The sequence below is a fragment of the Caretta caretta genome, chromosome 14, assembly GCF_965140235.1.
Source record: "Caretta caretta isolate rCarCar2 chromosome 14, rCarCar1.hap1, whole genome shotgun sequence".
NCBI lineage: Eukaryota > Metazoa > Chordata > Testudines > Cheloniidae > Caretta > Caretta caretta.
In genome coordinates this window covers 44229020-44256626 of record NC_134219.1, presented here as the reverse complement: position 1 = coordinate 44256626, position 27607 = coordinate 44229020, and the positions used below count along the sequence as shown (strand labels likewise).

The following is a 27607-nucleotide window of genomic DNA, read 5'->3' as shown; positions in this document are numbered from 1 at the left end:
GCTCATGATGGTCCCTTGTGACCCCGGAGCCTGTGAGTGTAACAGGAGCCGGGCACAGGGATGCTGATATATGGAGAGTTGATCGCTAGGACCCGGGAGCGGCTGGGGGGCGGCTCTGGGGGGAGCGATCGCCGGGCTCAGGCCCGGCCCAGGAAGTGACTCGCAGCCGCTGCGGGGACTCTGGCTCCCGGCGAGATCCCCGATCCCCGGCGGCTGGTGCTGGGAGCCCGGAGCCCGGGCTGCAGCCGGGAGAGGGGAACCTCCAGCCGGGCCCTTCCCGCTGCTCCCCGGGAGCCTCTCCCAGGGCAGAGCCCCCAGCCCGGCCATGGCCGCTTCCCGGCCCGGCCCCTGCCCCGGGGGGCCCCGCTCGGGGGGAAGGTAAGAGAGACCCTCCCATCCCCCCCTTGCAGCGGGTCCCATCCCCGTCACATCTGGGCTGCAGGGGGAGGAGGATAAAGAGGGGCCGGAGGCGGGTGCAGGGGATGCCGGGGGAGGCTGGGATGGGGGCAGGGGTGCACGGAAGGGAAGATGGGGCAATGGAGGAGGATCGGGGACTGTGGGGCTGAGGGGAGCGAGGTCGGGAATGGGGGAAGACGTGAGTGGGGGGCACAGCGAGGGAAAGGGGGGATGTGGGGAGGCGGGCGGAGAGAAGCTCTTCTCAGCTTTGGGAGCGATCAGGGGACTAACCCCTCAGGGTGCAGCAGCTACACGGAAAAAAACCCAAACCCCCCTCAAACACCCCCCCCCCACGACACACACACCCCGCTCTGAGTGTGTTATTGTCAGACACCCCTGTGGTGGTGGGTTCCTTGTGCCCTGAGTGTTGGGGGCTGCCCAGGGCCCTGGTCTGATTTCCCTGTAGGGTTCAGATCTCAGCTACACCAGAGTCAGACCGGAGTCACTGCTGGCTCAGGCAGGGGGGTGCACGGATGGGTCAATGGGATCAGCCTCTTCCTGCCTGTCCCTGGGGGCTGCCGGGGGAGTCCAGGGCAGCTCAATCTTCAGGTGATGCCACCAGAGGGCTCCAGGTATTGCTAAGGGAGAGGGGTTTACACTGCAATGGGGGGAAATGTCCCAAAGGGGCCCTTTTGATTCTTCCCTTTTCTTTAGCATTTGGCTCAGAGATGCTGTTACTGGGAGGGTCTGAAGAGTCTGGGGGGAATCGGAGTGTGACAGGATAGAAGCCCCTTCTGTAACCTCCCTCTCGCCCTGAAAGGTGAGGAATCAGGTCCACGTTTCACTAAAGATCGGCCAGTCTTCCAGGAGACAGAGAAGGGAAATGGCTGTGTTGGAGCCAGCTCAGGTAGGGGATTTTCAGGGAGCTGCTGGGCGGGGGAGGGAGGAGTCAGCGTTTGATAAACCTACTGATTTACTAAGTAGGCCCGTTGTAGCAGGGAAAGGGGAAGGGGACATTCCCCCATTTCTCAGGCAGGATATAACCACCTCGGCAGGGCTGGGAACATTTTTCAGGCTCCCAGTGCTGGAGCCTGACCCCATTTGCCCGGGGCTGCTGTGAAATACGAAGGGAAGCTGTCGGGATTCCTGTCCCCGTCCCCGGCTCAGAGCTCTGCTTCCTGTCCCAGTCTGTGGCTGGCAGGCGTGTGGGAAATGAGAAGATCCTGGCGTGCTCCGTGTGCTGGGGCGGACAGGGAGCTCTCACCTTCTCCGCCCCCTGAAGCCTCCTGGCTGCTCTGAGCAGGGTGGGGGTGGGATTTTGCTACTCTGGCCCTCCCACAGCTTCACATTTTTTTTTCCTTTCCCATGAGTAGTGGGATTGTGGCTGGGGCAGCAGGTGCTGAGTGGGGGACTCTTGGTGTTTCAGATGCCGGTGACCTTCGAGGAGGTGGCTATTTATTTCACCCAGGGGCAGGGGGCTCTGCTGGACCCCGCTCAGAGAGCCCTCTACAGGGACGTCATGCAGGAGAACTACGAGACGGTGTCCTCGCTGGGTAAGGGATTCCCGTCCTCTCAGTTATTAGAAGCTGTGGGGTCTGTGTGTCTTAATGTGGTCAGGTTCTTCCCTGGTCAGTTCGAGCAGAGGCGAATGGGTTCCATAATGCACAGCTGCCATGTGAGAAATACATGCATTTCGATGCCCTCTCCACTGGGACACGGGAGTCAAAACCCAATGGACAAGCTAAACCATCCCCACCCCTCCATCTTTCAAAGGGACATAAATCCGCATTGTCTTGTCTGTATTGTTTCTTGACTGCCCATACAATCCCTGTTCATCTCCCTCCTTGGGAATAGCTCCAGGCATGAGGAGGGCTCTGGGCTCTGCAGGTTTAGAAAGAGGCAGGGTCTTAAGTGCAGACCTGTGTGTGAGTCAGCAAGGCCCCCAGAGCGCACAGATCCTGGGAACGCCTAGTGAGGGTGTAGTAATAATTCAACTCACCTCCCCAGACAACGTCCTCTGCGCAAGGGGGCTCAGTGACCCTGTTCCCATCCTCTTGGATTCCACCTTCCTCCAGCAGAGCACAGGGACAGGTTCCACTCACGGAATGTCCTTTGTGAGAGATCCTCCACCAATGGTCCATGCACCCTGATCTGGACTCATTTCACCTTCTGCACAGGATTTCCCATTCCCAAACCTGAGCTTATCGCCCGGCTGGAACGAGGGGAAGAGCTGTGGGTGTCCGATCTCCAGGATTTCAAGGACAGAAGGCTTCGGAGATGCACCAGCACAGGTGAGGCCTGACAGAGACATTCCATCTAGGGAATGAAGGAAAAAGTTGAGAATCCCAAAATATGATGTGAGTAAAGCCCTCAGTTCTTCTTCATCTCACCGAGAGCAGGGCTATGGTCAGCAGATATTGCTCACGCCATTCCACCCTTCCCGTCTCTCCTTCCTTGTAAATGTTAGGGTGGGATGTGGAGGCAGAATCCAATTGCTCAGTCTTTGTGTTGGCTTTTCCCTCAGTGCTATTCCTCTTTCTCCCCAGCACAATGACTCCTTCTGGATTGTGTCCTTCCCAGCAGGTGCTGAGCGAGGGAGTGAGAAGAAGGAGGGGAATCATCATGAGGCAGCTCCTGGGGAAGTGGAACCACAGGGGACCTTTTTGGGAAGAGCTGAAGGGAATTTTTCCCCTTGCTGGAATCAGGGAGAAGCCTGGGGAAATTGGCACAGGACAGAGAGGCTTCTGATAAACCAACCCAGGAAGAAAGTGGATGAATCTGTGAATGGTGGGAGAGGAGACGAGAATCCCAGAGAGCAGCAGACAAATCCCAAGGAAGAGACACCCTGGCACTGCCTTGAGTGTGGGAAAGGATTCATTGTGAGATCACAACTTGTTACACATCAGACAGTCCATACGGGAGAGAAACCATTTCAATGCTTGGACAGTGGGGAAAGCTTCAATAAGCGCAGAGATCTTAATAACCATGGGAGAAGCCACACTGTAGACAAGCCCATTCAATGCGTTGAATGCGGGAAATGTTTCAGTTCAAAGTCAGCACTAAATTCACATGAGAAAAGCCACACAGGAGAGAGACCCCATAAATGTTTGGACTGTGGGAAAAGTTTCACATGGAGGTCGGCACTTGTTAATCATCAGGCAATCCACACAGGAGAGAGAACCCATAAGTGCTTGGAGTGTGGGAAAAGTTTCACTTGGAGATCAGCCCTTGGTTATCATCTGAAAATCCATACAGGAGAGAGACCCCACAAGTGCTTGGACTGTGGGAAAAGTTTCATATGCAAGTCAGATCTTGCTGATCATCAGGCAATCCACACAGGAGAGAGACCCCACAAGTGCTTGGACTGTGGGAAAAGTTTCATACGAAGGTCACGCCTTATTCAACATCAGGCAATCCACACAGGAGAGAGACCCCACAAGTGCTTGGATTGTGGGAAAAGTTTCATACGAAGATCACGCATTGTTCAGCATCAGGCAGTCCACACAGGAGAGAGACCCCTCAAGTGCTTTGACTGTGGGAAAAGTTTCAAGTGGAAATCAGTCCTTATTCGTCATCAGGCAATGCACACAGGAGAGAGACCCCACAAGTGCTTTGACTGTGGGAAAAGTTTCAAGGAGAGGTCAGACCTTGTAAAACATTGGGCAGTCCACACAGGAGAGAGACCCCACAAGTGCTTGGATTGTGGGAAAAGTTTCATAAGAAAGTCACACCTTGTTCAACATCAGGCAGTCCACACAGAAGAGAGACCCTACAAGTGCTTGGACTGTGGGAAAAGTTTCAAGCAGAGGTCATACCTTGTAAAACATTGGGCAGTCCACACAGAAGAGAGACCCCACAAGTGCTTTGACTGTGGGAAAAGTTTCAAGCAGAGGTCACACCTTGTTAAACATCAGGCAATCCACAAAGGAGAGAGACCCCACAAGTGCTTTGACTGTGGGAAAAGTTTCATGCAGAGGTCACACCTTGTTCAACATCAGGAATTCCACACAGGAGAGAGACCCCACAAATGCTTGGATTGTGGGAAAAGTTTCATAAGAAAGTCACACCTTGTTCAACATCAGGTAATCCACACAGGAGAGAGACCCCACAAGTGCTTGGACTGTGGAAAAAGTTTCATACAGAGATCAGCGCTGGTTAAACATCAGAGAATCCACACAGGAGTGAGACCCTATAAGTGCTTGGACTGTGGGAAAAGTTTCACATGGAGACCGGCACTGGTTAAACATCAGAGAATCCACACAGGAGAGTGACTCTACAAGTGCTTGGACTGTGGGAAAAGTTTCAGACAGAGATCATACCCCATTAAAAATGGGAGAATCCACACAAGATGAACGTGGTCCACTTCCAATGACTGATGAGGAGGGGTCAATACCAAGAGAGGGAAAATTGCTTTTGTAGTGAGCCAGCCACTCCCAGTCCCTCTTCAGGCCCAAATTGTTGGTTTTAAGTTTGCAAATGAATTGTAGCTCTGGAGTTTCTTTCTGAAGTCTGTGTTTGAAGTTTTTTGGTTGAAGGCTACTTTTAAATCTGTTATTGAATGTCCAGGGAGAGTGAAATGTTCTGCTACTGGCTTTTGTGTGTTACCGTTCCTGATGTCGTATTGGTGTCCATTTATTCTTTTACATAGAGACTGTCCGGTTTGGCCAATGTACGTGGCAGAGGGGCATTGCTGGCCCATGATGGCATACATCACATTGGTAGATGTGCACGTGAATGTGCCCCTGATGACATGGCTGATATGGTTAGGTCCTATGATGGTGTCGCTAGAGTAGATATGGGGACAGATTTGGCAATGGGATTTATTGCAGGGATTGGTTCCTGGGTTAGTGTTTCTATGGTGTGGTGCTGGTGAGTATTTGCTTCAGATTGGGAGCTGTCTGTAAGGGAGGACTGGCCTGCCTCCCATGGTCTGTGAGAATGAGAAATCCTTTTCCAGGATAGGTTGTAGATCGTTGATGATGTGCTGGAGAGGTTTTAGCTGGGGGCTGTACATGATGGCCAGTGGTGTTCTGTTATTTCCCGTGTTGGGCCTGTCCTGTAGAAGGTGACTTCTGGGTATCTATCTTGCTTTGTCAGTCTGTTTCCTCAGGAGCTGGAGGCATGTAGGTAAGCATAGAGGTCACTAGGTTTCCAGTATAGGGTGGTATTTATGTGACCATCACTTATTTGCACTGTAGTGTCCAGGATCTCTTGTGTGGACTGGTCCAGGCTGAGGTCGATGCTGGGGTGGAAATTGTTGAAATCCAGGTGGAATTCTTCAAGGGCCTCCTTCCCATGGGTCCATAGGATGAAGATGTCATCAATGTAGCGCAAATAGAGGAGGGGGCGCTAGGGGACGAGAGATTTGAGGAAGCGTTGTTCTAAGTCAGCCATAAAGATGTTGGCATGCTGTGGGGCCATGCGGGTACCCCTAGCAGTCCCGCTGACTTCAAAGTATAAATTGTCCCCAGGTCTGAAATGGTTGTGGGTGAGGACAAAGTCAGAAAGCTCAGCCACCAGGTGTGCCGTGGCCTCATCAGGGATAATGTTCCTGACAACTTGTAGCCCATCCTCATGTGGAATATTGGTGTAAAGAGCTTCTACATCCGTGGTGGCCAGGATGGTGTTTTCAGGAAGATCACCAATACGTTGTAGTTTCCTCAGGAAGTTGGTGGTGTCTCGAAGATAGCTGGGAGTGCTGGTAGCATAGGGTGTGAGGAGAGAGTCCACATCGCCAGATAATCCTGCTGTAAGAGTGCCAATACCTGAGATGATGGGGTGTCCAGGATTTCCAGGTTTATGGATCTTGGGTAGCAGATAGAATACCCCTGGTCGGGGCTCTAGGGGAGGGTCTGTGTAGATTTGTTCCAGTACTGTAGCAGGGAGTTTCTTGAGCAGTTGGTGTAGTTTCTTTTGGTACTCCTCAGTGGGATCGGAGGACAGTGGCCGTTAGAATGTGGTAGAATTCTAGAATATGAGGGTTGGAAGGGACCTCAGGAAGTCATCTAGTCCAACCCCCTGCTCAAAGCAGGACCGATCCCCAATTAAATCATCCCATCCAGGGCTTTCTCAAGCCTGACATTAAAAACTTCTTAGGAAGGAGATTCCACCACCTCCCTAGGTAACGCATTCCAGTGTTTCACCACCCTTCTAGTGAAAAAGTTTTTCCTAATATCCAACCTAAACCTCCCCCACTGCAACTTGAGACCATTACTCCTTGTCCTGTCATCGCTACCACTGAGAATAGTCTAGATCCATCCTCTTTGGAACCACCTTTCAGGGAGTTGAAAACAGCTATCAAATCTCCCCTCATTCTTCTCTTCTGTAGACTAAATAATCCCAGTTCCCTCAGCCTCTCCTCGTAAGTCATGTGTTCCAGTCCCCTAATCATTTCTCTTGCCCTCCGCTGGACTCTCTCCAATATTTCCACATCCTTCTTGTAGTGTGGGGCCCAAAACTGGACACAGTACTCCAGATGAGGCCTCACCAACGTCGAATAGAGGGGAACGATCACGTCCCTCGATCTGCTGGCAGTGCCCCTACTTATTCATCCCAAAATGGCATTGGCCTTCTTGGCAACAAGGGCACACTGTTGACTCATATCCAGCTTCTCGTCCAGTGTAACCCCTAGGTCCTTTTCTGCAGAACTGTTGCCTAGCCATTCGGTCCCTAGTCTGTAGCAGTGCATTGCATTGTTCCGTCCTAAGTGCAGGACTCTGCACTTGTCCATGTTGAACCTCATCAGATTTCTTTTGGCCCAATCCTCCAATTTGTCTAGGTCCCTCTGTATCCTATCGCTACCCTCCAGCATATCTACCTCTCCTCCCAGTTTAGTGTCGTCTGCAAACTTGCTGAGGGTGCAATCCACACCATCCTGCAGATCATTAATGAAGATATTGAAGAAAACCGGCCCGAGGACCGACCCTTGGGGCACTATGCTTGATACCGTCTGCCAACTAGACATGGAGCCATTGATCACTACCCGTTGAGCCCGACAATCTAGCCAATTTTCTACCCACCTTATAGTGCATTCGTCCAGCCCATACTTCTTTAACTTGCTGACAAGAATACTGTGGGAGACCGTGTCAAAAGCTTTAATACAGCCAAGGAACACCACGTCCACTGCTTTCCCTTCATCCACAGAATCAGTTATCTCGTCACAGGAAAGTTGTAGGAAAGGTGCCTGGCAACCTCCTGTTCATAATTGTTAGGGGAAATTAACCTAGTTAGCATATGTGACTCCATTTTGGGTTTCCTCTCGGCCATTAACTAGAAGCAAGCACACCACGTACCAAGGAAGGAAGGAAGGATCCTTCAGGGTGGACAGCTGGACAGTTTCAAGAGAAGGGAAACAAAGGAGACAGGAACCAGCCGACATGCCTGAAATAGCTGCTAATTCAGCGTTTTTGCAGGGGGAAGGTGGCTGCAGGGCATTGGTGATAGATAAGGAGAAGGCCTGTTTGTTGGGTTATGCGCCCCGAGGCACACAGGCAGGATGTTTTGCCAACAGTATAGAATCTTTGTGTAACCTGTAATTGGGGTCCCGTTCAGCTTAAGAGAATGGTACCACGCTCGAGCGTAATAAACCTACAAACTGTAAGACACTCTGCAGTCTGTCTTTATTTGGTTGCCTCAGCCTAGGAACGAACTGTACATGTCCTAACTGGAATAACTCGTAACAGTTTGGGACTCTAGGCTCGCCCTCATAAGCGAAGCCGCACTCCTTCCCTCGGATAACTCCAGCCGGTACTGGGTGAGTTCACCTTCGAGAACTTGGAGGAACGGGTGTGTGGGCTGTCGTTCAGGCGATAGGCTGGCACCTTAGGCGTTTTTTTGGTAGCCCTAGAATGGGCTCTGGGCAGAGTGTGAGCAGGGGAATCCCTTTGGCTGAGATTTTCGGGAATTGGAAAAATATTTCTGGCACCCATGGGTTAGGTGAAAGGAGAACTGTAATTTTGTATAAAGTCTAGTGGCCAGCGCTGACTATTCAGACGCCCTTTGGATGGCCACCCGACGGAACTTTTGCACAGGATGAATTAACCTGCCTTAGACAACAGCTGGAGGACAAGCATCCAGCTGAAATGGATTATTGGTATGTATGGGATAATTGGGCATACGCCCGAGATAAGAGGCGCCCCTCGACTTTGAGCTCTGGTACCAGATCTAAAGTTTGCATGCCGCTTGCAGGTTCCGCTCCGCCCTATGCTGCTTTCCCTCCTCTGTCTCTTCCCGCTACTCCTCCTCCTGTTGCCCCTCTATAGCCGTCTCTAACCCTACCCCCAGTTGCGCTTCAAGCACCCGATACAACAACCCGTTGCGACGAGCAATGACCGTGTCACTATGGTCACGGTCCCCCGCCCTTTTGGGCCTGGGGACCTGGTCACCTGGCAGTCACAGATGCCGAGGTTCGCGACGATCCGGAAAGAGTCCTACAGACTATCCGTTCAGTCCTTACGGCATTTAACCCTAACTGGGCAGACGTCCAGGCTATTTTGCAAACCCTATTTACCCCTGACGAGAAGTATTCTATTCTAGACGCCAATCGGCGTTGGGCGGGGGACGCTGAGAATCGCACCCCTTGGCCCGAAGCCGATCCAGGTTGGGATCCTAACGACCTCAATGGCCGGGCCAGCCTCTCAGCTGCCCGGGAAGGGCTCCTGGAGAGCATCCGTAGGGTGGGTAGTAAGACGGCAAATTGGTCAAAAATTAGAGAGTGCCAGCAAGACCTAAACGAGCATCCGTCTGCATGTTTGGCCCGCTTGTTTAAGCAGGTTAGAATGTTTGGGGGAGGGGTGGAGCCAGAAGCCGAGGTTAGCCGCATGATGATGGTCTCTTACTTTGTCGATCAAGCGGCACCGGACATAAAGAAGTATTTAACTAAACATGTTCCCGATTGGCCAGGGAAAGCCCTAAGTGAAGTAGTTCGCCTGGCCACTTTTGTATTTAATGGTAGGGGCAAGGAGAAAGCTAAGGAAAAACGTAAGCAAAAGAAGGAGGAAGTAAGTATGTTGGCAGCCGGGATGCAGCACTGACAGGGACACGGGAATACAAGGGGGAGGGGATGCGGACGTGGGACAGGATGTGGAGGAGGCTGTGGTGGGACAAGGAACGGGAACTGTAATTATTGTAAGCAACAGGGGCACTGGAAGAGGGAATACCCCCTGCTTCCACGAGGGGCTCCTTGGGAGGATCAGCCGGCGACCGGTTCCTCCTTTCCCCCTAACGCTCCCCAGGACTTCGCTAATCCCCAGTGACTAGAGGCAGAGATTTTGGGAGCCGTGGGAGAGTTGGAATGGAATCTTGGATTGCAGTCGCATATTTACTTGTAAATTGGGGAACGGTTTGTACCCTTTTTGGTGGATACCGGAGCCACCCTTTCCACTTTAACTTTTGTTCCGGGCTCTTTTTTAATACCAAGATCTGGGTGCAGGATATTGAGGGCGACCCGTGGCCGGCTCCGCTATCCTGCCCCGTCCCTGTGGAGCTGGGTTCTTTAAAGTTGTCACACAGATTTGTTGTTATGCCAGAAGGCCCCGCTAACCTTGGGTGGGATATGCTTAGCAAGCTGGGAGCCCACATATTTTGTGCCCCTGAGGGGCTTCACATGTCCATCCCGGACTCGGCGGTTGCTTCTCTTATGGCTTCGGTTACCCCGATTCCCAATCTCCCCACAGAATTGTCCAGCTTCCCACCCAATTTGTGGAGCATGAGGTCCACCGACGTGGGCCTCCTTAAATCAGCCACTCCAGTCAGTCTGCAGGTAAGGGATGGGCCGCCTCCCTCTGTAAAACAATATCCCTTGCCGAAGGAGGCAGAGGAAGGTATTTCCCTTCTTATCTCTAGCTACTTAAGCCAGGAGGTCTTGGTTCCATGCAGTTCTCCTTTCCCTGGGCAACACAGCATGGGGAGGAGGTGACCAGCCCTCAGTGGAGAAAGAAGTGGTTAGGGACTATTTAGAAAAGCTGGACGTGCACAAGTCCATAGGGCTGGAGCGCTAAAGCAGTTGGCGGCTGTGATTGCAGAGGCATTGGCTATTATCTTTGAAAACTCGTGGCGAACGGGGGAAGTCCCGGACGACTGGAAAAAGGCTAATGTAGTGCCAATCTTTATAAAAGGGAAGAAGGAGGATCCTAGGAACCACAGGCCAGTCAGCCTCACCTCAGTCCCCGGAAAAATCATGGAGCAGGTCCTCAAGGAATCAATCCTGAAGCATGTAGACGAGAGGAAAGTGATCAGGAACAGTCAGAATGGATTCACCAAGGGAAGGTCATGCCTGACTAATCTAATCGCCTTCTATGATGAGATTACTGGTTCTGTGGATGAAGGGAAAGCAGTAGATGTATTGTTTCTTGACTTTAGCAAAGCTTTTGACATGGTCTCCCACAGTATTCTTGTCAGGAAGTTAAAGAGGTATGGGCTGGATGAATGCACTATAAGCTGGGTAGAAAGTTGGCTAGATTGTTGGGCTCAACAGGTAGTGATCAATGGCTCCATGTCTAGTTGGCAGCTGGTATCAAGCGGAGTGCCCCAAGGGTTGGTCCTGGGGCCGGTTTTGTTCAATATCTTCATAAATGATCTGGAGGATGGTGTGGATTGCACTCTCAGCAAATTTGCGGATAATACTAAACTAGGAGGAGTGGTAGATACGGTGGCAGGTAGGGATAGGATACAGAGGGACCTAGACAAATTGGAGGATTGGGCCAAAAGGAATCTGATGAGGTTCAACAAGGATAAGTGCAGGGTCCTGCACTTAGGATGGAAGAATCCAATGCACCGCTACAGACTAGGGACCGAATGGCTAGGCAGCAGTTCTGCGGAAAAGGACCTAGGGGTGACAGTGGACGAGAAGCTGGATATGAGTCAGCAGTGTGCCCTTGTTGACAAGAAGGCCAATGGCATTTTGGGATGTATAAGTAGGGGAATAGCCAGCAGATCGAGGGACGTGATTGTTCCCCTCTATTCGACATTGGTGAGGCCTCATCTGGAGTACTGTGTCCAGTTTTGGGCCGAACACTACAAAGAGGATGGTTCTAGACTATTCTCAGTGGTAGAAGATGACAGGACAAGGAGTTATGGTCTCAAGTTGCAGTGGGGGAGGTTTAGGTTGGATATTAGGAAAAACTTTTTCACTAGGAGGGTGGTGAAACACTGGAATGCGTTGCCTAGGGAGGTGGTAGAATCTCGTTTCTCAGAAGTTTTTAAGGTCAGGCTTGACAAAGCCCTGGCTGAAATGATTTAATTGGGGACTGGTCCTGTTTGAGCAGGGGGTTGGACTAGATGACCTCCTGAGGTCCCTTCCAACCCTGATATTCTATGATTCTATACTTCTATGATTCTAATGCTCCTATCCTATCCTTTGAAAAAGCCAAAACCGGGCCTATATGGGCGCCCATTTTATCGGTTCGTTCAAGATCTGCGTGGGATAAATAGTTATAACCCCCCCACCAAGTGGTCCCTGATCCGAGTACTATCCTGACACTGATTCCCCAGTCGGCCAGTGGTGTCCTATTGCAGTACCTAGGGGATCGCCCATGCCCCATAGTTTACTATTCAGAACAATAGGACCCGGTCATTCGGGGATTGGTCTCCTGTGTGCGGTCCATTGCCGCTGCAGCCCTGACGGTGGAACGGTCACGCCCTATTGTTCTGGGGCACCCTTTGACTGTCTGGGTCCCCCACAAAGTTGAGTTTCTCTTAAAGCAGCATACAACGCAAGCGCTCTCTCTGCAGTGGGCCCACAAATACGGGCGGGTTCTGCTGGATTTAACTATTGGGGTCTCGAGACTCCATCAGGACTTCTTGTTTTCTTGTTACTTGGACTTATATTTGTTGTCCTGTTTTGTGCGTGGTACACGGGAGGATGCAAATACTGGTATGGGAGGCCTGTGGAATCCCCTCTCTATTTTTGAGTTCGGTACACAGATGGGAAGGCAACAGCTTCCTGGATTTAACCCATGCTATAGCACAGGGGGTTAACCGAACACGGTGTTGGCTCTGTATTCATACCCCCACGTACATAGGTCAGGGAATCCCGTTGGTAAGGGAGCCTATCCCTCTCAACCGAACCCTCCTGGCCGGATTATGGACAGACACTCCATTTAACTGGAATGTTACAATCCAAACTTGGTCTATTGATATGGTGGCCCAGGGTAGTTATGCTTTATGTGTGTCATGACGTAAGAATTTCGAAAATACAGTTTTTGTGGGTAACTTTGTAGGGTCCAATGATACCACCCGCATTAGCTCTGCTGCGGCAAGTCCCCCCAAGTATTCCAGGGCGCCGTGGCCGGTCCCTGAGGAATCAGCCTGGTTCAGGCAACCACACGGCTTATAAGGTCCTCCCGGCAGGTTGGTGTGGTACATGCACCTTTGTACCCGCTGTTACAGTACACCAGGCCCTAGCCCAGGGGGAAATTGGGAACCTGGTATGGAGGAACCGACGAAATGTCCCATCAAATCCTCTCTCTGAACGGCCTACAGGCTTTCACTCCTTTGTTCGTTGGTTTTTGCCCTGGGTGTGGGTGAGTGAATTGGAAAAGGCTACAGTTAATATTTCTGCAGCCTTAGAATTAATGGCAAATGCCACTGCAGGCGCCTTGTCTACCCTTCAAATGGAGGTGACTCAGTTATCTCAGCCCACACTGCAGAACCCCTTAGCCTTAGACTATCTCCTTGCAAACCAGGGGGCGTATGTGCTCTTGTTAACTCAAGCTGTTGTGTCTTTGTGAATCAACACCGCAGGGTGGAAGCCAATATCCACAGCCTTATTCAGCAGGCCACCTCACTTCACCTCACTTGACGACACCAGTACCGGATTCCATGAGGCCTGGAGCTGGCTCACCTCCTGGCTGCCAGACTTGGGGGCTTGGGGAAGGCGTATTTTGTACCTCATTCTATGGCTGTTTCTCTTTTTGTATTACTTTTTGTATGCCTACAATGCTGTAGTATGTGCTGCCGGCAAATTTTAATCTTGCATCGAGGTTATTCTGTCCCGATATAGTTTACTGACGTACATAACAAAAGGAAGGACTGTCAGGGGCAATCAACCTAGTTAGCATATGTGACTCCATTTTGGGTTTCCTGTCAGCCATTAACTAGAAGCGAGCACATCACATACCAAGGGAGGAGGATCCTTCAGGGTGGACAGCTGGACAGTTTCAAGATAAGGGAAACAAAGGAGACAGAAACCAGCTGACATGCCTGAAATAGCTGCTAATTCAGCGTTTTTGCAGGGGGAAGGTGGCTGCAGGGCATTGGTGATAGATAAAGAGAAGGCCTGTTTGTTGGGTTATGCGCCCCGAGGCACACAGGCAGGATGTTTTGCCAACAGTTTATAATCTTTGTGTAACCTGTAATCGGGGTCCCGTTCAGCTTAAGAGAACGGTACCATGCTCGAGCACAATAAACCTACAAACTCTGAGACACTCTGCAGTCTGTCTTTATTTGGTTGCCTCAGCCTAGAAACGAAGTGTAAGTGTCCTAACTGGAATAATTCGTAACAGTTGCTGTGAAATATGAAGGGAAGCTGTCGGGATTCCTGTCCCCGTCCCCGGCTCAGAGCTCTGCTTCCCGTCTCAGCCTGTGGCTGGCAGGCGTGTGGGAAATCAGAAGACCCTCCCCTTCTCCGTGTGCTGGGGGGACAAGGAGCTCTCACCGTCTCCCAGCCCCTGGAGCCTCCTGGCTGCTCTGAGCAGGTGCCTGTGGGATTCTGCTACTCTGGCCCTTCACTCTTTTCTTTCTTTGCCATGATTAGTGGGATTTAGGCAGGGGCAGCAGGTGCTGAGCGGGGGACTCTTGTTGTTTCAGATGCTGGTGACCTTGGAGGAGGTGGCTGTGTATTTCACCCAGGGGCAGGGGGCTCTGCTGGACCCCGCTCAGCATCTGATGCGTTCTGACCAGTGTTCCCTCAGTTTTTACATCCAAGTGCGGAATGAATTTGGTTCTACGCACCAGTATGTGACACATCATCTCCATATTGGTGCACAGAACAAAATTCATGGGGTGGGGGTGGGGCCGAGGGATTTGGAGTGTGGGAACTGGCTCAGGACTGGGACAGGGATGAGGTGAAGGGGGTGAGGGCTCTGGATTCAGGTGCGGGCTCTGGGGTGGGGCTGGGGATGTGGAGGTTGACGTGTGAGAGGGGGTTCAGGGCTGGGACAGAGGGATGGGGTGCGGAGGGGTGAGTGCTCTGGCTAGACATGTGGGGGTTGGGACTGGGGATGAGGGGTTTGGGGTTCAGACTGCAGTGGAGAGAGGACTCCCCCAGCTCTCTCTCACCAGAGCAGTTTGGGGCCAGGTCAGAGGTAGCTCTCCCCAGCCACGGCGTCCTGGGCCGGGCTGAGGGAGGGGTTCCACTCCCCAGCAGCTCCAGTGGACCTGGGCCAAGCCTGGGGAGGGGCTCCTCTCCCTGCCTGCCTCCACTGCCCTCCATAGCCTGCAGTGCAGCTGCGTAGCCTGCAGGGAACACAGTTTCTGACGCCCGACCTCCCGTTAGCAGAGTGATTGCTAGTCCCTGAGTTCCCCCTTTGGGGCCAGGTTGTCTCATTCCCAGATAGTCTCACATTGCTCCAGGCTGTGCTCAAAAGCATTTAGTGTTTGTACATTTTATCCCTTATGGGCCAGAATTAACCAGATGCTAAAAAGGTGGGAGAAGGGACAGTAAAATGTGGAGTTTTCGCTTCTGTGCTATTTCAGGGCAATGGGGCGAGTGCGAGAGATTCCCTCCTTACCCTCTCACTGTCACGCTCCTCTCTCCACACAGCAGCCTCTGTCCCAGCCATGGAAAGTTTAACCTGCCTCCGTTCTATCCCTCCATCTCCCATGGTGTCATGTACCACTCTGTCCCCAGCTCTCCATGCTTAGGAATCACAGCTTTGATGTCTATGATCTTAGTCAGACTTCGGAGGGCTGGAGAAGGAAGTGTCACAGACCTGGAGTGGGCAGGGAAATCTCAATGAACTTCAAAGCACAGTTGGACCTTCAGATCTTAGAGCCCCGTTTCCATCTATTGGTAAAATTACTTCTCGGCTTTTTCTAGGTTTGGTCCAGATCATTTGTAGATGGGAAGGTTTTTTTCTCTTTCGTTCTCTTTCTTTTATGATGATGCTAAAACTTTTGTAACTAATACAGCTGAATAATGAGGCGAGAAGCAAAGCCGGTTTAGCCACTTCAGAAGAAAATGGGTAAATTTCTTCCCCTGATTTTGAGTCTTAAAGGATTCTCTGAGATTTCCATCAACAGGAAGAAAGGGGTAAACAAAGAAACTTACAATTCATCTGTAGTACAGTGTGTAGGTCACTTATGCCATGGAGTTCCCTGACCCCATGACCCAGCAAAGACTTTTCAAGTATAAAGGACCCGAGTACAAGAAACGGGGAAAGGGCTTCTGGCCCCATCTCTACTCAGGGCAGCAAGATCCCTTGAAAGACAATAGGAGCATCATTGAGCTGGGGGAGTGGTCCGAGCTGGAAGGCTTTCCAAAGAGCATGGACTGCTGAAAGCTTTTGGGTGAGAGAAATCCTTTTGCTTGTAAGGGTACGTCAACACCCCAAACTTAAGTTGACCTGTATTAGGTTGACTTATAACCACTCCAGTAATGACTGCGGTAGATGATGTCCCCACTGTCCTCCTTGGGTCGGTGGGGTGTGTCCTCACCAGGAGCACTTCCACCGACCTAGGAGGGGCAATGTGGGGAACTGAGAGCCCGCTCTGCCAACTCCAGCAGCAGCTCTCTGCCAGGAACGTGGCTGGCCTACAAGCTCTGTGTGAATTGCCCCCCATCTAGGCCCCGTTCCCCGCTGGGCTGCCCCCCCCCCCACTCCCTCTTCCCCATATAGAGCGAGGGAGGCCACCTGGAGCTTCTCCCTCCTCCGCCCCCCAGCACCATTCCCCTCCCAGTTTGACACCAGACCATAAATAATGACTCTGAGAGCAGTCTTTAGTTGTGCACCCACTTTACAGTAATTTCACCTCGACCAATGAATTCTTCCCCGCTGGTCAGAACTGAGTCTAACCCACCTGCCCCCTGGTTCCTTCCTCCACCATCGGAAAGGAGAACTTGTCCCTGACGCGTTCCCAGCACTTCTGGCACAGTGGGTGCTGTTAGGGTGGCCACGTGCCCGGTTTTCAACCATGAAGTCCAGTGGAAAAGGGGACCTGACAGTGTCCGATCACATCTACTGACCGGACAGCCAAAGTCGAGTTACTGCGGGTGGGGAGGCACTGGGTCATCACTCCCATTAGACCCAACTCAGCCGGGGCTGCCTCCTACCTGCACTGGGCAGCTGCAGCTCCCAGCCCCGGCTCCACAGACAAGCCCTTCCTGACCTAGGCAGGGAAGGGGGAAAGAGAAGTGGAGGGCGGGTAGACCCTTGGAGGAAGAGGTGGAGTCGGAGCAGGGCCTTGGAGGGAAGAGGTGCGGCAGGGATGGGACCTTGGAGGGAAAAGGCAGGGCAGGGGAGGTTGCAGCACTCCGACTTGAGTGTCCATTTTTAAAATATTCCCAAATTGGCAACCTGAGTCGCTAGCTGAGAGGTTGTGAAAATTTTTAGCAAACATAGATATTGCATTTTTCACAGCAGCGGATTTACTAGCTACCAATAAAGAAATTATGATTTTCATGTTTATAGGAGTAAGGGGATTGTTGGCCCCTTACTGAAACTTAATGGGTTGGCCATTAGTTAGGCCGTCTCCTAACATCAAAAGAAAGGGGAAGGGCCAATGAGAAATGAAGATCCTGAGACTGACAAGGGGCGGGGGGGCGGGGGGGGCAATGCTGTAGGTCAGCCTGATTGACAGGGCAGGCAGGCCGGCCAATGAGGGAGTCAGCAGCCGGGTCCTCTCCTTTGTGTCAGCTGGAGCTGGCTGGGCTAGAGCAGAGCAAGAGGGGCTAAGGAGAGAGGAGGGCTGGGCTGGAGGCAGAGGGAAACTGGAGCAGCCGGGAGCAGTGAGCGAAGGGGACCCTGGGCAAAGGGCCCAGGGCAAGGAGAGGCCCTCAGCCAAGAGGCCTTGCAGGCCAGACTGGGTGGGGGATCATAACCCTGACAGGAAGCAGCTGACGCTAGGAAGAAGGGTCCTACTACCTGGAGCCTGAGGCCAACACCAGAGTTAGTGTCCAACCCTGGGCATGCCTGCAGCACAGCCAGGGCCTGGACAGGAGGCCTTGGATGTGGGAGGGACAGACTGTGAAGTTCCCTGGCATTCCAGAGAGTGTTGTTTGGGGTTCCCCCCCACACAGCGGGATGACATGTTTTCCTTTCATCTTTCCCACTTTTCTCCTTATTTTTGTATTACATCCTGTTTAATAAATTGCATTTGTTCTTAACTCTGTGCAATGATGAAGGAAGCATGCAGAGTGGAGAGAACACCCCACAATGGGGACAGCTGTCCTGAGTGATCACAACATTGGGGGTCGAGCACCTCAGGAGCCCTGGGCCCAGCCTTGGGGTTATGGGGGTCCAGAGTGGAAGTGGGCGGCGGGAGGGGTGCTCGAGGTCATGCAGGCCTCTGGGTAAAGGACTCAGATCCTTTTGCTTGCCAGTTCCTCTGGGGCTTGGTAGAAGCCAGAAAAGTTCTCCACAGTAGGAGGAGTGTTCCCCCTTCTTACCTCCGCAGGCTTGGCCCAGTTCCACTGGAGCTGCTGGGGAGAGGAACCCCTCAAACACCAACACCAGAGTTAGTGTCCAACCCTGGGCTTGCCTGCAACACAGCCAGGGCCTGTGCAGGAGGCCTTGGATGTGGGAGGGACAGCTAGAAAAGTTCCCCACACTAGGAGTGTCCTCCCTCTTACCTCTGTGCATATTTATTGGTTTCTAGTAAAGTTAATTCGGATTATAGGGGCAAGTGTGAGAGCGGGCACCAGCGAGAGTTGCTGGCTACACTCTGAGGCCACCAAATTTGGTGGTGAGAACCCCTGGGCAAGATGCTCATGATGGTCCCTTGTGACCCCGGAGCCTGTGAGTGTAACAGGAGCCGGGCACAGGGATGCTGATCCTTCGGTGAGTTGATCGCTAGGACCCAGGAGCGGCTGGGGGGGCGGCTCTGGGGGGAGCGATCGCGGGGCTCAGCCCGGCACAGGAAGTGACTCGCAGCCGCTGCGGGGACTCTGGCTCCCGGCGAGATCCCCGAGCCCCGGCGGCTGGTGCTGGGAGCCCGGAGCCCGGGCTGCAGCCGGGAGAGGGGAACCTCAAGCCGGGCCCTGCCCGCTGCTCCCCGGGAGCCTCTCCCAGGGCAGAGCCCCCAGCCCGGCCAGGGCCCCTTCCCGGCCCGGCCCCTGCCCCGGGGGGCCCCGCTCGGGGGGAAGGTAAGAGAGACCCTCCCATCCCCCCTTGCAGCGGGGCCCATCCCCGTCACATCTGGGCTGCAGGGGGAGGAGGATAAAGACGGGCTGGAGGCGGGTGCAGGGGATGCCGGGGGCAGGCTGGGATGGGGGCAGGGGTGCACGGGAGGGAAGATGGGGAAATGGAGGAGGATCGGGGACTGTGGGGCTGAGGGAGCGAGGTCGGGAATGGGGGAAGATGTGAGTGGGGGGCACAGCGAGGGAAAGGGGGGATGTGGGGAGGCGGGCGGGTGGAGATGCCCAGGCAGCTTCTCCGCCCCATGGGAGACGAGGTGGGAGGAGCGGAGAGAAGCTCTTCTCAGCTTTGGGAGTGATCAGGGGATTAACCCCTCAGGGTGCAGAAGCTACAAGGAAACCCCGCGACACACTCGGCTCTGAGTGTGTTATTTTCAGACACCCCTGTGGTGGTGGGGTCTGTGTGCCCTGAGTGTTGGGGGCTGCCCAGGGCCTTGGTCTGATTTCCCTGTAGGGTTCAGATCTCAGCCACACCAGAGTCAGACCGGAGTCACTGCTGGCTCAGGCAGGGGGGTGCGCGGATGGGCCAATGGGATCAGCCTCTTCCTGCCTGTCCCTGGGGGCTGCCGGGGAGTCCAGGGCAGCTCAATCTTCAGGTGATGCCAGCAGAGGGCTCCAGCTACTGGTAAGGGAGAGGGGTTTACACTGCAGTGGGGGGAAATCTCCCAAAGTGGCCCTTTTGGTTCTTCCCTTTTTTTAGCATTTGGCTCAGAGATGCTGTTACTGGGAGGGTCTTGTTGCCCGCACCCAGTGCCAGAGGCAAGCAACAGCGGTAGGGGAGGGGTTCGCTACCTGGTGTGCTTCACCCAATAATCACAACGGGGTGGAGAAAAGCAGAAGAGTTTATTTGAAGCGTTAAAAAGGTCCAGGGAGAATAGAATCTCAAATCCTGTTCACAGAGCAGGAAGTTACACAGGCTTTTATACATCCTTTCTTCAGCATACTTATCCAATAGCAAGCTGCCCTAAGTATCCATATAGCCAGCCAATCCAGTTCCCAGCTAGTTTCCTTGTTTTTTGTATCATTTGTTAAACTATACAAAAGCTGCTTTATTCAGCATTGTTCATCCATATCTGTCCTGTTTGGCCTTGTTTAGTTTCAGGCAGTCTGACTCTGCAACATATTGTTGCAGGTCCTCAGCATAACTGCTGCGAGTGCCTCCTGGCTGGGGTGGGGGGGCCGAAGCGGACACCTCCTCTGCCATTACAGTGGGGGTGGGGGTCTGGGGACTAACATTAGCTACTAACGAACCAGTCGGAGTCAAATTAGAGTGCTGTAAAATATCTGGTCGAGTACATAAAGCCAGAAACAAATGCGCATACATATGTTCATTCCACTTTCTTGTTCTCTGACAGAACAGGAGTAACTGGAGGATCGTGTTGTAATTAATTGACCCTCCTGGTGGCCACCACTCCTGGTCCTCTAGTTGATATTGAGGCAAGCCAACTGTACAGAATCGTTTTAATTGGCTCTTAGTCATCGGATCCGCACTAAATACCTTCCAGTTTGCTAGAATGCATTCTAGGGGCGTACACTGTGCCCTAACCCCCGAGCTCTGTCCCTGTCCCATACCTACAGGGTAACTCTGGGCATCCCCAGGTTCCAACAGAGCATACAATCCGGATTTCAAAGGTTCCTACCTTATCCAAGGGACCGGTTCCTCACTATCGCCCACAGCTGCTTCTGCACTATATGAGTGCGTTGTGCCCTCCAGGCTCGATCAAATCGCGTCTCCTCCGAGGCCCCCGATGAACTCACGGGTGCGCGCTGGGCGTCGGTTCTCGCTGCAAGCCTTGACCTCCAGGAGGGGTCCGGGCAAGGCTAAATAGCAGCCTCGTCGCCCACCCAGGCACGCCAAAAGCTGTTGCTGGCACCCAGTGCCAGAGGCGAGCAACAGCAGTGGAGAGGGGGTTCGCTACCCGGTGTGCTTCACCCAATAATCACAACGGGGTGGAGAAAAGCAGAAAAGTTTATTTGAAGAGTTAAAAAGGTCCAGGGAGAATAGAATCTCAAATCCTGTTCACAGAGCAGGAAGTTACACAGGGTTTTATACATCCTTTCTTCAGCATACTTATCCAATAGCAAGCTGCCCTAAGTATCCATATAGCCAGCCAATCCAGTTCCCAGCTAGTTTCCTTGTTTTTTGTATCATTTGTTAAACCATACATAAAGCTGCTTTATTCAGCATTGTTCATCCATATCTGCCCTGTTTGGCCTTGTTTAGTTTCAGGCAGTCTGACTCTGCAACATATTGTTGCAGATCCTCAGCATAACTGCTGTGAGTGCCTCCTGGTGGGGGAGGGCGGGGGCAAGGACACTTGGGCCTAGTGCGAGGGGGCTTCATCGACACTCGTGGTCTTCCATCCACTCGAGTTACCCAGTGGCCATGCCCCAGTGTCCCCAACAGTCTGAAGAGTCTGGGGGGAATTGGGGTGTGACATGGACATGGACATGGACAGAAGCCCCTTCTGTAACCTCCCTCTCGCCCCGACAGGCTGAGAAATCAGGTCCACGTTTCACCAAAGATCGGCCAGTGTTCCAGGGGACAGAGAAGGGAAATGGCTGTGATGGAGCCAGCTCAGGTAGGGCATTTTCAGGGACCTGCTGGGTGTGGGAGGGAGGAGTCAGGGTTTGATAAACCTACTGATTTACTAAGTAGGCCCATTGTGGCAGGGTAAGGGGGAGGGGACATTCCCCCATTTCATAGGCAGGATATAACCACCTTGGCAGGGCTGGGAACATTTTCCAGGCTCCCAGTGCTGGAACCTGACCCCACTTGCCCAGGGCTGCTGTGAAATACGAAGGGAAGCTGTCGGGATTCCTGTTCCTGTCCCCGGCTCAGAGCTCTGCTTCCTGTCCCAGTCTGTGGCTGGCAGGCGTATGGGAAATGAGAAGATCCTGGCGTGCTCCGTGTGCTGGGGCGGACAGGGAGCTCTCACCTTCTCCGCCCCCTGAAGCCTCCTGGCTGCTGTGAGCAGGGTGGGGGTGGGATTCTGCTACTCTGGCCCTCCCAGAGCTTCACGTTTTTTTTTTCCTTTCCCGTGAGTAGTGAGATTGTGGCTGGGGCAGCAGGTGCTGAGTGGGGGACTCTTGGTGTTTCAGATGCCGGTGACCTTCGAGGAGGTGGCTATTTATTTCACCCAGGGGCAGGGGGCTCTGCTGGACCCCGCTCAGAGAGCCCTCTACAGGGACGTCATGCAGGAGAACTACGAGACGGTGTCCTCGCTGGGTAAGGGATTCCTGTCCCCTCAGTTATTAGAAGCTGTGGGGTCTGCGTGTCTTAATGTGGTCAGGTTCTTCCCTGGTCAGTTGGAGCAGAGGCGAATGGGTTCCATAATGCACAGCTGCCATGTGAGAAATACATGCATTTCGGTGCCCTCTCCACTGGGACATGGGAGTCAAAACCCAATGGACAATTTAAACCATCCCCAACCCTCCAGCTTTCAAGGAGGCATAAATCCGCATTGTCTTGTCTGTGTTGTTTCTTGGCTGCACATAAAATCTCTGTTCATCTCCCTCCTTGGGAATAGCTCCAGGCATGGGGAGAGCTCTGGGCTCTGCAGGTTTAGAAAGAGGCAGGGTCTTAAGTGCAGACCTGTGTGTGAGTCAGCAAGGCCCCCAGAGCGCACAGATCCTGGGAACGCCTAGTGAGGGTGTAGTAATAATTCAATTCACCTCCCCAGACAACGTCCTCTGCACAAGGGGGCTCAGTGACCCTGTTCCCATCCTCTTGGATTCCACCTTCCTCCAGCAGAGCACAGGGACAGGTTCCACTCACGGAATGTCCTTTGTGACAGATCCTCCACCAATGCTCCATGCACCCTGATCTGGACTCATTTCACCTTCTGCACAGGATTTCCCATTCCCAAACCTGAGCTTATCGCCCGGCTGGAACGAGGGGAAGAGCTGTGGGTGTCCGATCTCCAGGATTTCAAGGACAGAAGGCTTCGGAGATGCACCAGCATAGGTGAGGCCTGACAGAGAAACTATCTAGGGAATGAAGGAAAAAATTGAGAATCCCAAAATATGATGTGAGTAACGCCTTCAGTTCTTCTTCATCTCACCGAGAGCAGGGCTATGGTCAGCAGATATTGCTCACGCCATTCCACCCTTCCCGTCTCTCCTTCCTTGTAAGTGTTTGGCGGGATGTGGAGGCAGAATGCAATTGCTCAGTCTTTGTGTTGGCTTTTCCCTCAGTGCTATTCCTCTTTCTCCCCAGCACAATGACTCTTCTCTGGATTGTGTCTTTCCCAGCAGGTGCTGAGCAAGGGAGTGAGAAGAAGGAGGGGAATCATCATGAGGCAGTTCCTGGGGAAGTGGAACCACAGGGGACCCTTTTGGGAAGAGCTGAAGGGAATTTTTCCCCTTGCTGGAATCAGGGAGAAGCCTGGAGAAATTGGCACAGGTCAGAGAGGCTTCTGATGAACCAACCCAGGAAGAAAGTGGATGAATCTGTGAATGGTGGGGGAGGAGACGAGAATCCCAGAGAGCAGCAGACAAATCCCAAGGAAGAGACACCCTGGCACTGCCTTGAGTGTGGGAAAGGATTCATTGTGAGATCACAACTTGTTACACATCAGACAGTCCATACAGGAGAGAAACCATTTCAATGCTTGGACAGTGGGGAAAGCTTCAATAAGCGCAAAGATCTTAAGAACCATGGGAGAAGCCACACTGTAGACAAGCCCATTCAATGCGTTGAATGTGGGAAATGTTTCAGTTCAAAGTCAGCACTAAATTCACATGAGAAAAGCCACACAGGAGAGAGACCCCACAAGTGCTTGGACTGTGGGAAAAGTTTCATACGAAGGTCAACCCTTGTTCAACATCAGGCAGTCCACACAGGAAAGAGACCCCATAAGTGCTTGGAGTGTGGGAAAAGTTTCACATGGAGAGCAGGCCTTTTTTATCATCAGAGAATCCACACAGGAGAGAGACCCCATAAATGCTTGGACTGTGGGAAAAGTTTCATATGGAGGTCAGACCTTGTTATTCATGAGGCAATCCACACAGGAGAGAGACCCCATAAATGCTTGGATTGTGGGAAAAGTTTCATACACAGGTCACACCTTGTTAAACATCAGGCAATCCACACAGGAGAGAGACCCCATAAATGCTTGGATTGTGGGAAAAGTTTCATACATAGGTCAGACCTTGTTAGACATCTGTCAATCCACACAGGAGCAAGACCCCACAAGTGCTTCCACTGTGGGAAAAGTTTCAAGCGGAAATCAGACCTTGTTAGTCATCAGGCAATCCACACAGGAGAGAGACCCCACAAGTGCTTGGACTGTGGGAAAAGTTTCATGCAGAGGTCATACCTTCTTAAACATAAAACAATTCACAAAGGAGAAAGATCCGATAAGGGCTTGGACTGTGGGAAAAGTTTCACAGCGAGGTCAAACCTTGTTAATCATCAGAGAATCCACAGCGGAGAAAGACCCCACAAGTGCTTGGACTGTGGGAAAAGTTTCACTTCGAGATCAGCCCTTAGTTATCACCAGAAAAGCCACACAGGAGAGAGACCCCACAAGTGCTTGGACTGTGGGAAAAGTTTCACTTCGAGTTCAGGCCTTGGTTATCATCAGAAAAGCCACACAGGAGAGAGATCCCACAAGTGCTTGTACTATGGGAAAAGTTTCAAGCAGAGGTCACACCTTGTTAAACATCGGGAAGTCCACACAGGAGAGAACACCCACAAGTGCTTGGACTGTGGGAAAAGTTTCACAGAGGGGTCAACCCTTGCTAAACATCAGGCAGTCCACACAGGAGAGAGACCCCACAAGTGCTTGGACTGTGGGAAAAGTTTCACCTGGAAATCAGCTCTTGGTTATCATCAGAAAATCCATACAGGAGAGAGACCCCACAAGTGCTTGGACTGTGGGAAAAGCTTCACAGAGAGGTCAACCCTTGTTAAACATCAGGCAATCCACACAGGAGAAAAACCCCACAAGTGCTTGGACTGTGGGAAAAGTTTCAAGCGGAAGTCACACGTTGTTAATCATCAGGCAATCCACACAGGAGAAAGACCCCATAAGTGCTTGGACTGTGGGAAAAGTTTCATACAGAGATCACACCTTATTCAACATCAGGCAATCCACACAGGAGAAAGACCCCACAAGTGCTTGGACTGTGGGAAAAGTTTCACTTGGAAATCAGCCTTTGGTTATCATCAGAAAATCCATACAGGAGAGAGACCCCACAAGTGCTTGGACTGTGGGAAAAGTTTCATACGGACGTCAGACCTCGTTAAACATGGAAGAATCCACACAAGATGTAAACTTCTGTGACTCATGGCAAGAAAGGGTTAAGCAACTTGTATGCAATTGACTGAGATTCAACTTTTAGACAGAGATTTTAAAAATGTTTCCACCTTCATGAAGCTAGAGTTTGAAATGTAAACATGTTAAAGACTTGGAAGAGGGGTAATTGTCGTGGTCTATGTTTAGCTATTTCTTTTTAGAGGTTTACAATTTATGCAAAGGGTTCCTGTATTCTGTTAATTCAGAGATTATACCCATCGCCCATGTCACCTGCCCAATTCCAGCTCCCTCTCCTTGAAATCACTGAGGTTAGGGGCTGAAGGATGGAGGGAAGGTTTATAGCTGAAATCACCGAAATGTGTTTTGCAAGGTTAATATCAGTGTGATCTGTTCCTCTCTGCTGCTCGGACATTTTCTCTGGGGATCCCCCGCAGACAGAAAGGAGCAGGTGTTACCATCTTGGGTTCCGATCCCAATGGTGACTGTCTACACTTGTAATGGTGACTGTCTACACTTGTACACTTGTAATTCTCAAACTGTGGGGCATGTCCTCTTATGGTCACCACGATTACAGAAGGATAAATCTTCTCCAAAGTATGTCTTGTGAAGTTTCATAGGAAAAGTCATCGCCTGCTGAATATTATTGTCCTGTTAAAATGTGTCTATCAGCGCTGTCCATGGAGCTCTGAGAGTTTTCTGTATGTTTGTTACATGCTGGAAAGCTGGAAAACGCCCACAAACTAGCTCTTTAGAGACAATGGTACCTGCAGACCAGCTAGGTGCTAAGTGGCCATTAATTGCTTAGCTGGCCATTTACGAGCTGTGGAGCTGTGAACAAGAGAGTTACAATTCACCAGAAGGATGGCTGGACGCTCACTTTGGCCACAGACGGATTGTTGCCTGCCCCCTGGCTGGAGCTTGAACCTCAAAGAAGAGAATGGTATAAAAGCAGAAGGGAGAATTGCCTCCATTTTCACCTCTCCTCTCCCATCTTTACAGATGTCAAGGATATGCCTTGAAAGGCCACAGGGGCCTTGGACTGGGGAGGACGCACCAAGGCGGGAAGGAAATCCGTCCTGGGTACGAAGAACTGTGAACCGCTTGGAATAGCGGGCGGGTGCGAAAACCTGCTTGCTTCGCATTTTCCTTAGATTGGTAAAATTTATGATTTAAAATGCATGTTTTAATTGTATAGATTTAACTAGTTCTGCCCTTTCACATCTTTCTCCCTTGTGATCCCTGAAAATGTTCTTGTTCCCGTTAATAAACTGATTTTAGTGTTTTGTCTGGACCTGTGTGTTTTCATCGAAGTGTTTGGGGGATTTGATTTGAGAGAACAAGGCTGTGGCCTAATCCGACCACTTTGTGTGTGTGTGGGGGGGGGGGGGGGGGGATGACCCACTAATTATTGAGTTTTTCCAGCACAGTGAACAGACTGAGCAGTCCAAGATGCAGATTACCAGGGTGCAAGGCTGGGAGCAGAAAAGTGGCTGATGTTGCTGAGTCCTTTAGTAACTTCATGAGTGTCTGGCTAGTCACACTCAGTACCGTGCAGCCAGGAGTGAGTTTGAATGCTAGTGGCTGTGTGTGAGCAGAGCGTGGAGGGGTTTGTTGTTCACACAGCGATGCAGCAGGGTGGATTTGATTTAAATCATGATTTAAATCACTCGTCTGGAAGACTCGATTCAATCCTGGTATTCTACAGAAAAGTGCATTTTTGGTTTTTATAATCTCAATAGATATTCTACACAACTCAGAGACAGATGTAGGTTGCATTTTTAGAAGGTACACACTATACATTTTAAAACAGATTTATTTTGAAAACTTTTCAGGTTAGTTTTACAGCTATATCAGACAATGAATGATTGTTTGGTTATTTCAGTCATGCCACCCTGTGGAGGAGAACATCACCAGAAAGACATTTAAATTGTTTATTTCACTAAAACAACAACGTTAAGTATTCTGGATTTTTTTCTTCAACAGCAAAGATATAATATTTTAACAGAAAAGCATATGTCCATCGTTTCTTACATTTATCTCCAGACTTCTTCTCCTTGTCCAGATCTATTCCACCTCCAACATTCTTCTATTCATTCAACTTTTTGAAACTTTGCACTTTTGGAGAGAGGGAAGGGATTGACTCTGTGTACACAAATTTGCAGAGCGACAATAGAGGTGAGGTCTGTTATTTCTCACCTCTCTATATTATTTTAAAACATTTTGGCTGTTAACAAGCATGTTACCTCTGGAGACACAAAGCCACAGTTTGAGAACTGGGAAACTAAGCATCTCTGATGGAGTCTTCTAGACTGAGCACTGAGTCCCATGGGGTAGATGGAAAGATTAGCCTAAATAATCTATACAGAAGCCTGTGGAATCCCATAAAATTGGGTCCCTAATCCATCAACTATTGGAACTCATCATGTACAAAACTTTTCTTAAACATTCCATGAATATATTGTCTCATACTATAGAATTAGAATTTACAATCCCTATTCCATGATGAGATATCTTTGAGCTATAATGTATCTTAATTAAACGTATCTTTAGATAAGGTTTTTCCTCAAAAAGCATTTTATCAAAAAAAAAATCCAAT

At 51.3% G+C, this 27607-nt stretch overlaps 1 protein-coding gene across 1 annotated transcript; it reads left to right on the top strand.

Annotated features, from left to right (window-relative positions):
- The first annotated feature begins 1746 nt into the window (after window positions 1-1746).
- Window positions 1747-26302, top strand: LOC142068396 (uncharacterized). The gene is given in 5 exon segments (XM_075119965.1): window positions 1747-1800; window positions 1802-1949; window positions 2574-2687; window positions 2977-4663; window positions 23502-26302. Coding segments are annotated over 5 exon segments (3525 nt in total). The 5' UTR covers window positions 1747-1761; the 3' UTR covers window positions 25039-26302.
- The last annotated feature ends 1305 nt before the right edge of the window (window positions 26303-27607 follow it).